At 46.9% G+C, this 14,422-nt stretch overlaps 1 protein-coding gene across 1 annotated transcript in view; it reads left to right on the forward strand.

Moving 5' to 3' along the window:
• The window catches only part of POLA1 (DNA polymerase alpha 1, catalytic subunit), a 1,864,208-nt gene that overhangs the window by 399,064 nt on the left and 1,450,722 nt on the right, over window positions 1-14,422 (forward strand). Inside the window, exon 17 of the mRNA XM_078657805.1 lies at window positions 4,566-4,627. Within this exon, the coding sequence (XP_078513931.1) occupies window positions 4,566-4,627 (62 nt within the window). The remainder of the gene's footprint in view (window positions 1-4,565; window positions 4,628-14,422) is intronic.

The raw sequence follows: 14,422 nt of genomic DNA on the forward strand, positions 1-14,422 counted from the left end.
CCTACCCCGGTGTACCTAACCTAGGTCTAGTACAAGGGAAGAAGTAGGTGAGGTGTAGCTTAGTTTCAGTATTCTTTGCCAAGAATCTATCCAATAATTCTCTAAGGGTCTAATTGGCTCCGTACCTTGGTTTTAGAACGAAGGTCTGGTATCTCTCTCTCAGGACTCGATTTCCCAACAACCCGCAAGGGTAGCTTGGAAACACTGGAGCTGGATTTCTTGGCAAGAGAAAAGACAGCGTCTCTCTCAGTGCGTCTGCTGGATGGTCGGCTTCCTTCGGCACTTGCTGCAGCAGGGCGTCTGGCAAGTAGATAGTCGAACTGCTCCAAACCACCGTGTGTTTGCCTGAGCAAGTGTGGGCATATTTATACCTTGAAGGTGCCGAGTTTGACGTAAGGTTGGACATAATAATTAAGCATGGGCTGAATATTCGTTCCGCTCGCGGAATTTGCGGATTTTCCACGATTTCGCGATCCGCGAATCTCGCGAAATCGCGGTAAAATCCGCAAATCAGCGGGGACGAATTTTCAGCCAAGCACCTAATGGGTTGCAGGTGCAAAAGTTGAAGCTAATTTTTTGTAACCTTTTACAAAAGGGTTACAAAGAAATTAACTTCAACTTGGGCACCTGCTGCTGTTAGCCTGTAAGTGCTTTCTGGCGCCTCGTTGCCTACTTGCAACTATTCTCTGACCCTGCTCTGACCCTTGAAGCAGGGTCAGAGAATAGTTACAAGTAGGCAATGAGGCGCCTGTCACGAAAATTAACCCCTTCCATGCTCATGATGAGCTGAGCTCGTCATGAGTTGCACCGCTCGCATGCTCATGACGAGCTCACCTCGTCATGTAACGCGGCTTTTGTAAAAAAAGCCGCACAGCGCGGAAATCGCGGCCGCGCGCATGCGGTTAAACCTCAACAGGAAGCACTGACAGATATAAAAACAAGCATTTGCAATGCAATAGGTCTCGCATTTGGAAAGTTTGAGCTATTGGTCTTGTAAATGACAATTTTTTTTATTTGTGTTGGTTTTGAAAATAGCTAAATTAATAGCTTTGTCATTTACAATGCCAATAGTTATAACTTTCACAAATGTGACACCTATAGCATTTGTAATGCAACATGTTTTGTATTTACGTGACTTAGCTGTATTGATATTACAAATTACAATGGCTTTTATTTTTTTAAAATAATTAATACTTAAATAAAAGTGATTTTAATTTGTTAAGTGTATTTTATTGTGACGAAAATCCAAGAACAGAAGTGAAATATTAACATATTTTTGTGACATTTGTAATAAAGTTTGAAACATTGAGAGAACATATTTGAACCAGTTGTTGTTGAATGGTTGCACAGATTGATGCTGTGGTGGTGCTGTGGTGGTGCTGAGTGGTGCTCTGGTGGTGCTGAGTGGTGCTCTGGTGGTGCTGAGTGGTGCTCTGGTGGTGCTCTGGTGGTGCTCTGGTGGTGCTGAGTGGTGCTCTGGTGGTGCTGAGTGGTGCTCTGGTGGTGCTGAGTGGTGCTCTGGTGGTGCTGAGTGGTGCTCTGGTGGTGCTGAGTGGTGCTCTGGTGGTGCTGAGTGATGCTCTGGTGGTGCTGAGTGATGCTCTGGTGGTGCTGAGTGATGCTGGGGTGGTGCTGAGTGATGCTGTGGTGGTGCTGAGTGATGCTGTGGTGGTGCTGAGTGGTGCTGAGTGATGATGTGGTGGTGCTGAGTGATGATGTGGTGGTGCTGAGTGATGATGTGGTGGTGCTGAGTGATGATGTGGTGGTGCTGAGTGATGATGTGGTGGTGCTGAGTGATGCTGTGGTGCTGAGTGGTGCTGTGATGCTGTGGTGGTGCTGTGGTGGTGCTGTGGTGCTGAGTGATGCTGTGGTGGTGCTGAGTGATGCTGTGGTGGTGCTGAGTGATGCAGAGGGCAGAAGGGCAGAAAAAACCAGTCTATCAGAGGACAGAAGGGCAGAAAAACAAGGGAAAAACGAGTCTAACAAAGGGCAGAAGGGCACAAAAACAAGGGAAAAACGAGTCTGCTCAGTAATATCTGTTTCTTTTAGTTAGCGGATTGCCACCTATGCTGCTTCACCTTTGATGTTAGCTAATAGTATAGCCGAGACCTGTTTGAAAATCTTTTAGTAACTTCATACCAAGATTTAAGGCAGGTTCTGGTCGGTATTCATTTTGAATCTGTCTTAGGACGTCTGGTATTACCGCCATAGACGGAACACCATGTGTTTTTGTGTAAATTGAAGCAAAGGCTGTACCCCAAGTGTCACAGTCCTCCACGTGTGGTGCAATCCCCATTGGTAAACAGATTGTTAGCACAACTCATGAGAAACACAGGATTCTATCGGGAAATACTGCTTCTATTTGAGTAATTTTCTGGGCTAACCAGAACGAAATTTGTTCCTGTTTTGCGGGCAATTTACCAATGACTGATTGTATAGTCTGTGGTGTTATTTTGTTTGTGTTTCCCTGATGAGGGGTGTGCTGTGGAATTCCTGCAGATGGTTGGACTGTTAAAGTCTGCATGCCATATTGAACCAATAGTCTGTGTATTTTTATTAGCTGTTTTAGCTGAGCTAATAGTTCTGGACCTGTCATTCTTTCAATGTCAGGATGTGGTGTATAGCTGGCTAGTACCGGCCATGTTGCTCCTGGTCTACTAGTGGACTGAGCCTGGTAATGTGATTTTGATGTTGTAGGGCGCCTTTAAACAAGCGATGATGCTCTTGGTAAGTATTGGAATTTCAACATCCTCGAAAGGAACGTATTCCACTGGAGGTTCCTCTACTTTATAGTAGTGGAACTCGTGTGTTACTGGATTTGCTGCAGGAAACAGAATCCATGAATAGAATACCTCTGTCTGCCGATATTCATGTGCCTCTATTACAAAGATTACTTTACCACCTCTCGATGATACTCCATTTTCTATAACTTATTCCCATTTGTCAAATGTTTCTCCTTGGTTCTTATGTTATCCTCTTATCTGAGTATGTTCGGACTTCTGTTAACTGGATCTTCACATATTTCTTCATGCTCCTACACATGGTTGCTAGAGCCTTCCACCAGTTATGGCATTCTACTTCAACTGATGGGCTACTGTTGTCAAAAACGGAACTGGAGAGGCCATTTTCCAGGGAGTAACGTAAGATGTAGTTAAGTAAAAAGCAGTGAGGTCTTTCTTAGTGCATTGCCATGGTCAAAAACCTCTTGTTATTGTTAGTGTCTGTGTCACTTAAGCTTTTGGTTTCAGGTGAGGTGGGCTGGGAACAGGAAGCTGCAGCTAGATCACTTCTTGCGTACTGTGTGTACCTTGGTTTTAGACTTTGGACGGTGTCATGTCTATCACTTGGTGACGTGAGACCATTTTTAGCTAGGGTGAGGCAGACCATACGTCTGAATTGGTCCAATGGCCTCCATGGATACGTCTTAAGACCTAGCTCAGTGATCAACTCTGACTTTGTGGTACACCATCTCACTCAATCTATTTTGCTCTGTTCCTTTGTTTCAGTCACTCTCGTATGTCTCAGTGCTAACTCTGTTACCTTGCACGTTAGCTGCCAGCGACTGCAGCACTCACCCTCTAACCCCCACTAGCCACACCTGCGGAATCCAAACGCTATACCCCACTACTTTGTTTGATTCTCACAATGGTTTGAGGGTGGGCCCCATATTCAGTTCAGTACGCTCCAGGTACCATGTCACAACAGGAGAGGCTCGCTAAGCCATGAAGTGCTTGTTTCACCCTGGTTAGTCCCTAGAGGCCCCTTCTGGTCCGTACATTCATGGAGTTGGTCAGCCACCTTTTTGTTACTTATGTCTTTTCTATGGCCAGGATCTGTGAGCTCACAAGACAATTGTTTTACACTCTCCTTTGCTTGGCCATACTCCAGAACATAATGTTTGTATTGGGATGACTTAAGGGAAAAATAAAGTCCTCTGCACCTGCCTGTTCTTGGTCTTCAACAAATGTCTCTGTAAAAGTACCTCCTTACAGAAAGAGTAGGTGAATGTTCATATTGTTTTGGCCTTTATTTCCCCCCCCCCATTGATGTTTCCATTTAAAATGTCAGCGTATCTTCCTTTCTTAGTGACTAACAATCTCTTAAGGTGCTCGCAGGGGGGTTGCATTAATGCATTTTTAGATAGCCTGCAGAAGTTGAAGCACTTAATAAAAACTCTATAAAATTGTCCGTCCGTTCATATTTCAGTTATTTTAATATCCTCAGAACAATATGGAAGTAGCCTTTTAAAAAAAAGAAAATACATGCCTCCCCTCCTACTCTGAAAGTTTTTAAAATCTGCTATACTTTGCAATATACCCATTATGAATGCCCACACAGGATACAGTGCATGTTCACGCCATTAGGGTAAAGTAAACCAGGAAATAGTATGGGATTTACCAGCTGTGCATGTGCTGCAGTGAGTTAACCCTGTCAGTACAGGTTTTCTGGATATCTGTTGTGTATTGGAAAAATCTGTGATCAAACGTTTTGGTTTGTTTTGAGCAAGCAACCTGCAAAGTTTTTATCTTGCATCCCTTTCTAAAAATAGCACTATTATTTTACAGTTGTCAGCAAGCCAATTGACTGCATATTCCCCTATGACTACAAGGAAGCTATCAAACAAAAGGTACTTGGATTATTTTGAAAACTGTTATAGTTCATGGTGATGCTGTGGAAATTTGAAGGTATAAGTGCTGCTGTACAGCTCCAGTATATGTTTGTATAAAGAGAATACAGGGGTTTTGCTAAACAATGATTCTAGCAAAAGCTTAAGTGAAATGCATAACATATTTCTTATTTATTAGTAATTTAAAAGTATTTCTTATTCAGAACGGCAAAGGCATATTTTATTAATTAGGGAGTAGGCTGCCATGAACCATAATTAATAATATGCCCAAAGTTGTTAGCACTGTAGATGTGTGATGATTGAAGTTGTGTCTAATGTGTCACTTTGTGGCTGTGATAAAATCTTTGAAGTTTTTGGTTCAGTACTCAGAACAAGCATTGGAAAGGCAATCTGTCTCGCATTAGGAAAGTTTGAGCGATTGGTATTGTAAATGACACTTTTTTTATTTGTGTTGGTTTTGAAAATAGCAGAATTAATAGCTTTGTCAGTTACAATGTCAATAGTTTTAACTTTCGCAAATGTGACATCTATAGCATTTGTAATGCAATGTGTGTTGTATTTACGTGACTTAGATTTATTGATATTACAAATAATGGCTTTTAATTTTGTAAATAATTATTACTTAAATAAAATTTATTGTAATTTATAATGGCAATAGCTTAAACGTTTGTAAATAACTTTTGTGAAGATTATGTTCAGTGTATTTTATTGTGACGAAAATCCAAGAACATTGCATTTGCACCTACACACACACACAGAGCCACACACACACACACACACACACACACACACACACACACACACACACACACACACATAGATGTGGTGGTGGTGGATCTGGGGGATATGGTGGTGGTGGATGTGGTGGGGGTGGATGTGGTGGTGGAGGTGGTGGATGTGGTGTTGTGGTGGTGGATGTGGTGGTGGAAGTGATGGTGGTGGGTGTGGTGGATGTGGTGGATGGGGTGGTGGTGGATGCGGTAGTGGTGGTGGGTGTGGTGGTGGTGGATGTGGTGGTGGTGGATGCGGTGGTGGATGCGGTGGTGGTGGTGGATGTGGTGGTGGATGTGGTGGTGGATGTGGTGGTGGATGTGGTGGTGGTGGTGGATGTGGTGGTGGATCCGGTGGATGTGGTGGGTGTGGTGGTGGGTGTGGTGGTGGATGCAGGGGTGGTGCATGTGGTGGATGTGGTGGTGGTGGATGTGGTGGTGGATATGGCGGTGGATGTCATGGTGTATGTCATGGTGGATGTCGAGGTGATGGTGGATGTGGTGGTGGAGGTGGTGGATGTGGTGGTGGATGTGGTGGTGGTGGATGTGGTGGTGGTGGATGTGGTGGTGGTGGATGTGGTGGTGGTGGTGGTGGGTGTGGTGGTGGTGGGTGTGGTGGTGGATGTGGTGGTGGTGGTGGTGGTGGATGTGGTGGTGGTGGTGGTGGATGTGGTGGTGGTGGATGTGGTGGTGGTGGATGTGGTGGTGGATGCGGTGGTGGTGGATGTGGAGGTGATGGATGTGGTGGTGGATGCGGTGGATGTGGTGGTGGATGCGGTGGTGGTGGATGTGGTGGTGCATGCGGTGGTGCTGCATGTGGTGGAGGTGGAGGTGGATGTGGAGGTGGATGTGGATGTGGAGGTGGATGTGGATGTGGAGGTGGATGTGGAGGTGGATGTGGATGTGGAGGTGGAGGTGGAGGTGGTGGTGGTGGATGTGGTGGATGCGGTGGTGGTGGTGGATGTGGTGGTGGTGGATGCGGTGGTGGTGGTGGATGTGGTGGTGGTGGATGCGGTGGATGTGGTGGTGGTGGTGGATGCGGTGGATGTGGTGGTGGTGGTGGATGCGGTGGATGTGGATGTGGTGGTGGATGCGGTGGATGTGGTGGTGGTGAATGCGGTGGATGTGGTGGATGTGGTGGTGGATGCGGTGGATGTGGTGGTGGATGTGGTGGTGGATGTGGTGGTGGATGTGGTGGTGGATGTGGTTGTGGTGGTGGTGGATGTGGTTGTGGTGGTGGTGGATGTGGTTGTGGTGGTGGTGGATGTGGTGGTGGTGGATGTGGTGGTGGTGGATGTGGTGAAAGTGGTGGTGGATGTGGTGGTGGTGGATGTGGTGAAAGTGGTGGTGGATGTGGTGGTGGTGGATGTGGTGAAAGTGGTGGTGGATGTGGTGGTGGTGGATGTGGTGGTGGTGGTGGATGTGGTGGTGGTGGATGTGGTGGTGGTGGATGTCATGGTGGATGTGGTGGTGGATGTGTTGGATGTGGTGGTGGATGTGTTGGATGTGGTGGTGGATGTGTTGGATGTGGTGGTGGATGTGTTGGATGTGGTGGTGGATGTGTTGGTGGATGTGTTGGTGGATGTGGTAGTGGATGTGGTGGTGGATGTGGTGGTGGTGCATGTGGTGGATGTGGTGGTGGTGCATGTGGTGGATGTGGTGGTGGTGGTGGTGGATGTGGCGGCGGTGGATGTCACGGTGGATGTGGAGGTGACGGTGGATGTGGTAGTGGATGTGGTGGTGGATGTGGTGGTGGTGGATGTGGTGGTGATGGTAGTGGATGTGCTGGTGGATGCGGTGGATGTGGTGGTGGTGGATGTGGTGGTGGTGGATGGGGTGGTGGTGGATGGGGTGGTGGTGGATGGGGTGGTGGTGGATGGGGTGGTGGTGGATGGGGTGGTGGTGGATGGGGTGGTGGATGATGGGGTGGTGGATGAGGTGGTGGTGGATGAGGTGATGGTGGATGCGGTGGATGGGGTGGTAGTGGTGGTGGTGGATGGGGTGGTGGATGTGGTGGTGGTGGATGTGGTGGTGGTGGTGGATGTGGTGGTGGTGGTGGATGTGGTGGTGGTGGATGTGGTGGTGGTGGTGGATGTGGTGGTGGTGGTGGATGTGGTGGTGGTGGATGTGGTGGTGGTGGTGAATGTGGTGGTGGATGTGGATATAGCGCATACTTATGGCATGACTAAAAAAAAAGCACGCTGGTTCTGAGACGCTGTGGGCTCTTAACGACAGATGAAATCCGCAGCATTCCTGGATTTCTTAAAGTTTGTCGGAGGGGAGGGGGGCCGTGGGCTTTGCCGCACTCATGAGGAGGTTTTATACATGTTGGTTATCCATTCGTTGTGGGCAAGAGGTGGGGAGATTACCAGTGACGGAGGGCGCAGACCTTTGCAGCTGTGAGCGCATTCAATTAATGAAAAAAGAAAAGGAGACACGGCCGGCCAGCCGTGAAACTGAAAGCACGGCCGGCCGGCCGTAAAAAAGCCTTTGATGCAGCAGGGGGCAATTAGGGAATGAGAATGGCTGGGCTGAGGCAGAGCGCAAAGCCTTTGATGCAGCAGGGGGCGGAGCGGTAAGAGCTGCTGGCGGCACCAAGGTGACGATTTGATGCTGTGCATGCGCATTTTAACTCATTGCGCTTGCGCATTGAGTTAAAAGTGCACATGCACTTCATCAAATCGCCAGTCTAGGTAAGCTCTGTTTAATCCCCTATAGTCTAGCTCTGCTCAATGCGCATGCGCATTGACAGGCGAGACCTAAAAAAAGCATTTGTTCAAGTGGCTGGAAAAATGTAACCAACATTTCCTACCCCTTCCTTTTTAGGTCTCGCACCTGCGAACCGGATCGCAAAGCGATCCGTCGCTGCGAGACTTATTGTGATCATTCTGCCTTTCAAGGACTGAAAGGGAGAGGACAAGAGACTGGCACGCGCACGCATGAAGCAGCCTGCCGGGATCAGGTCGCGCGCGTCAACACGCGCTCCGATTCCGGCAGGCTCTTCAGTCACCATGGATCACTCTCACGCACGCGCACACATGTAGACACACTCCCGACCCCCCCTCACCAACTCACCGTGCTCTACACACAGACACATGTACACAGACACATGTACACAGACACACGCACACACATCTCCCCACTCACCGGTCTCTTTCTCCGGGTTCCGTGTCTCTCTCTCCCGCACTGGTATCTGCTGGTCTTCACCCGGGCCCCCTCGTCTCTTTCTCCGGGTTCCGTGTCTCTCTCTCCCGCACTGGTATCTGCTGGTCTTCACCCGGGCCCCCTCCTGGGACCCGGGACTTCAGCTGCCACTTCGTTTTCGCTCCGGGGCTCGCTCCTAAAAACGAAACTTTGGAATGACGCGCATGCGCAGGCAGCCCCCGCCCTCAGTTACAACCCAGTACTGAGCTGCTTTTACTTTCGTAGTCTTCCGTGTTCGCTGCGGTGGCTGCTGTTGTTTGTACTTGTTGGGACAGCGTTGGACTTTTAAATTTGCATTATATCTGAGTATCCTGCGAAGGGCTGTTAAGTTGAGTTCTGCGGCTTTTGAAACGTTTGGCAGCGTGGTTGGTAAGTTTATTTTTGGTAACTTTGGGCTTTTCTCTCTTCCGCTCACACATGGTTCATCTCCCTTCCCTTCTCTCCCACTTTCTCACACATGGCTCACATTTCTTTCCTTCGCTTCCACTGTCTCACACATTGCTCACCTCCCTTTTCTCTTTGTTCTATGGTCTCACACACCCACACTCGCAGTGTTCTTTTTTCCCCACCCTTATTAACGGCCGGTACTTATCTGGCAGAGTGGGCAAAGCAGAGGGCGGCCATCACAGGTGTTTCTTTTTTATTCCCTGTCATGTAAATTTACAAAGAGCTGACTCAGGCTCAAGGGGGTAAAAAAAGGCTGTTTGGCATTCATGAAACGGCAACTCTCCTCTACCGCCGTAAAAGCAATTACCTAGAAGCCCCCAAAACACAACATTACTAAAGTTAATCTTTAAATACAACTTCAAAGAACATTGCTTCAGAGGCAGCAAAAGTCTCTTTCCCCGACTTGTTTCCACGTCAGTGCACAAATGCCTACACGGGCACGGGGAAAGGTATAACATACCCTCCCTCCATGAAACGAATGTAATCAGAGAGAAAGGCTAACATACACTGTGAGAGAAAAGGCAGCTACCTATTCTAATAATATTATATGAACCACTGACAAGAGAAAATAAGAAATGTTATTTAGATCTCATTAGAAATTATTTCATTCACAGCATTACCTGTGTTCTATGGTACTTTACATTCTCGAATCTTCTAGTAAGTGCAACCTTCCTGGCTTTGCAAAGTGCTAATGAGGCACATTTGCTAAAGGACAATCACGTGATCAAATATCTATCTTAACTGACAAATCAGCATTTGACTGACTATTATATTTGGTTAACCGCTAGCCACTCCCAACGGATGCCCCATTAACCGAGGTTGTATTACATGCAAACTTGAGTATTTAAGTGTGCCAAAGACATTACTTTATTGTTATTTTAATTTGCTCTACACACATTAGAACAGAATATACAATACCCACACTCCGCCGGAAGATGGCTCCCTCACTGCCACTGGTTGCCATCACCGCAGAACACACAGAGAGGGAACACCTGTTCACAAACACTTTTAACTAATGCTATGTGATGTCCTTGTTGTACGTTAAGTGCTTGGTGCACACCATCCTTTACTACAATATTATGATAACAAGTTTGCGGAGGTGGTAATGTGACAAAGTGAGTATTTTTTGTGTGGCATTGTGCTATAGGTGTGATGTATTCTGTTGTTTTTTGTGCTGGAATATTGCAATGTGATGAGCTGTCCTTTGGCTATGATGCATTCTGTTTTTGTTGGCGTCTGTTACGTTTTAATTGTGCTATGCTGTTTTTGGTATGTTATGGTATCGCCATGGTACTGTACTGTGTTCAGTTGTTCACTTGAGATATGCCAACAAAAGATGCAACGTTTCCAATCAAAAGCAGCAGCACATTTGTGTGTCAATCAACCATTTACCACAGTCTAAGTTGGTACAATACTGCTCAAGCCCTTCAACCTACTGTAGCCCAGTTTATATGATATGGCCCCAACTAGTTTTACTTCCTACTCTGCACATCACCACATACCCACTTTCAAATAACTCTCTTCATTTATCTACTTCTCCCCCCTCCATTTGCCCCCCTCCAGTCGCCCCTCCTTTGCTTGCGGTCATGTTGCCCTGCAACCAACCTTCCCTTCTTTGTCCATGTTGCCCTCCCACACCCATCGTACCTCCATTGTCTGTGCTCCCCCCCCCAGACCCCCGTCCCTTTGGTGTCCATGTTGCCCCCCCCACTGCTCTCTATCCATTGTCCATGTTGCCCTTGACACGTGCCCTCCCTTCATTGTTCGTGTTGCCCTTGCCACCAGCCCTAACTCTGCTGCTCACCATAGCAAAACAAACAGGCATTGGTATAGCCAATAGGTCTCGCCTTTCGGACCTTATAAGTGTTTAGCCATGCAACAGTTGATGTTGTTGCACCAAGGATATTGTGCTGGATAACTAAACACTTATAAGGTCCCAAAGGCGAGACCTATTGGCTATGCCAATGCTTGTTTTTATGGCTGCCAATACTTGTTGGAACACAATTTCTAGTAATTAATCTATTCAAGACAACAGAATGGAACTACTGAAAAGAGATCTGGCATTTTTATGAGTACATCAAACCCTTCTGCTGGGTGACAGTCAAAAAATTCAAGTCTGGAAAATCTCCATCTCATGAGTTAGTGTTTTTGTGCTGACATTCATTTGAAGTCTCTCACTGATGGCAAAAGATGGGGCCAGTAGGACAGCAAAACTTTGACTTCATTGTGGATGGAAAATGTCGTTCGGATCTATGCAGAGGAACAGCATCAAAACAACTGCAGACGAAAGAAACCAGACACTCGAAATCTGACACAAATAAAAAAAATATATACGATTTTTTTTATATTTTAAACATCTAAATAAAAAAGATCTACCAGAGTTTTCTAGAGATACAGAATTTACAAGGAATAGTAAATCACTTTTTACTTGACCATGAACAAGCAATGGCAAATTCAGCAAATTTAAACTTAGAAACCTTTTCACAGAAAACTTGGATAAGTTTGTGATTAAAGTTTTCCTTAGGTGACCAACTCTGGCAGGGAGCTACTCAGGGAAACCAGCAGTCAGTCCAGTACCCGCGTTAGTGGCACCCTTTCTGTTGGCTTCTATTGAGTGTTCCTGATGTAAACAATACATGATGCTGAAGATGCTTAAGAATGCTGAAGATTTGCAGTCAATGGGGTCTTCCTGGGACAACTCATCTGGATTAGTGAGTTGGTCCTGACCACAGGGTCAAACGCCCCTCCAAGTCCTCTGGAGCTTGGCAGAATACCAGTGATCTGAAGCATTGAGGACTCGTGCCTGGTGGCTGCACGGGGTGAGCAGCTACCTACTCACCAGGCAGATTACATCTGGTATTGTGGCCCCGTACCTGGAACAGATGGTCAGCCAACTAATCCTTGGAGTCTCTTGCTTCTGGCTGGGCCCAGGAGGCAGCTCTTCCACGCGCAGGGCTCAGCAGCTGCAGTCCTTATCCTTTGTGAGCCCAAGGTGCAGCAGGCGCAGTTCAACGTCAGTGCAGTGCTTTTTCGCCGGGTTCTTGGTACAGCAGGGCAGTCTTCCTTCAGTCCTCTTCTCCAGTCCAGGATTGGAATTCTGGCGGTCAGGGGTGCCTCTTTTATACTCGGAATGTGCCATTATGGGAGGTTGTGGTCACTAGCCAGAATCCCTTCCACCTGATGAACACTTCCTGTGTAGTGGGGCATCTAGCTATCCAGAGTGCTTTATTGTGCCTACTTTGAAGATGGTAGAACTTCTCTGTTGGTCACAAGTACCCCTGTGGTGAGCCCATCTTTGGACTACACACCCAATAAAAACCTTGTTTTCAACAGTTTTTCCTTAGTTCCACTGCCAGCCTCTCTACCTACCCAATTGGGCAGCCTCTTCAAAGTGTGCTTGCTTCTTGCCCTTCAAAGTAGGCTTATCCTTTGAAGCTAGTCTTTTGGACCAATACCCCGTGTGGCTTCCTGCCGGAGAAAGCAACACCTCTTTCTGGGGCAGGCCTCTATTGTTACCTTTCCTGTGAGTTGTTCACACGTCTCCGCAGGAGATCAGAACGCTATTTCATTGCCAGCTTCATCAAATGGTCACTGGAAAACTGGGCAACAGTGTGGCAACTTTCTAAAAGTTGAATATGGTAACAAGTTACATTAATTTAGACTTGGGCATCAAGTCGGGCTTAATGTAACAAGTTATTTGATACCTTGAAATAGCAACTTTGGTAGTCCCATTAAGAAGTTAGTACAGCTGAGTTGTCAGCATGTAACCCTGTACTTGTCAATGGGCCTTCCTGTCTCTTTCGCAGTAAAAATCACCATTGTGGGTGTCGTCGACGATTCCCTCGTCGACGACACCGTCGACGATCCAAAAAGTGAAAATTTCTATCAGAAAAAGACTAATTACTCCGGAAATGACATCTCCCCATAGGGTAACACCATTGCTTCCACCTCTTCTGGAGGAGGAATATTCTGACGAGGATGAAAGTCCATATGGAGATGCTTATAGTCCTTCACAACTTCAGGTGAAGTACCAGGACTCTGATTCAGATGCTTATTACCTGGGTCAACATCATCCAGAAACTCAATTCACTCCTTGTGATACAAATCAGGAACCATCAGGACAATGCATGGTTGCCATGCCGTCTTCACTAATAAATGACCTACAGCTGATGTTGGATTACAAGAAGAGGTTCCCATCTCAAACCTCCGAAACCATGCAACCTCCTCCTCCGCCACCTCAGCAACCTCCTTCTACTTCTGTGGCATTAACCTCTCAAAGGCAGGGAGAACAGCCTTTGATAGAAGGGCATGATGTGGTTACAGTGCCTGATGATGATGATTCATCAGATGAGGACCAGAATGTGGAACATATCCAAAATCCTGACGCAGAATGGGACGATTGTTATCCCAGATCCGGCTTCACCATCTCCAGCCCCAGTGGATTCGCCTCCAGCGGACATAAGGGGTTTCCATAATCTTATGGAAAGGGCATCTAAAAGATTTGGCCTTCCTGTTCCTGTGTTACAATCAGACTGTTTCCTCTATGATTTTAAAGAGCCCTGCAAGAAATCTATCCATTCCATAACCATAGAGCATGTTTGGAATGAGGGCAAGAAGGGGATGCAGTCTCCAGCTACTGTAACTCCGGTTCTACCATGGCTGGAGAGAAAAATATAGTGCTCCGGAGGACAGTCCTGCCTGTCTTATTGGTCAACCTAAACCGGACTCTGTTATTTCTCAGGCGCCCAAAGAAAATCAAGGAAGCAGACGGCACCCCTTACTGCACCGCCAGACAGAGAGGGGAGGCGCCTGGACAATGTAGGCAAGAGGTTTTCCTCTGTCTAGCCTCCTTGTTAGGGCCTCGAACGCACTAGCGATTTTGGGACGATATGATCACCAAATGTTGTGCGATCTTTCTCCTTTCATTGATCAGCTTCCAGACAGTGCCAAAGCGGAAGCGCGAAAAATCCTGGAAGAAGGTGAAAGATCTTCATCGGAGATTATAGATTGTGCAATGGACATTGCTACAACGGCTTTTCGGGCCTTAGCAGGTTCAGCGGTCCTGAGGCGTCAAGGTTGGCTGAGATGTACCTGGCTTCGCCCGGAGGTGCAGAATAAGATTCTGGATCTGCCCTTCGATGGAGATATGCTGTTTGGCAAGCATGTAGATGATGCTTTACAGGTCATTAAAAAAATACCAAAACGGCAAGATCTTTGGGCACACTTCAATATCAAAAAGTACCTTTCTGTGGTGCAAGAGGTAAAGGATTCTCTACGTATAGGGGAGGTTATCAACAACGCTACTCCTCCTATTCACAATCCTCTCATTCATTCAAGCCTCCGTTCTCTCAGCGGCAAAGTCAGTCGGCGTCTT

Source organism: Lissotriton helveticus, chromosome 8 (genome assembly GCF_964261635.1).
Source record: "Lissotriton helveticus chromosome 8, aLisHel1.1, whole genome shotgun sequence".
NCBI lineage: Eukaryota > Metazoa > Chordata > Amphibia > Caudata > Salamandridae > Lissotriton > Lissotriton helveticus.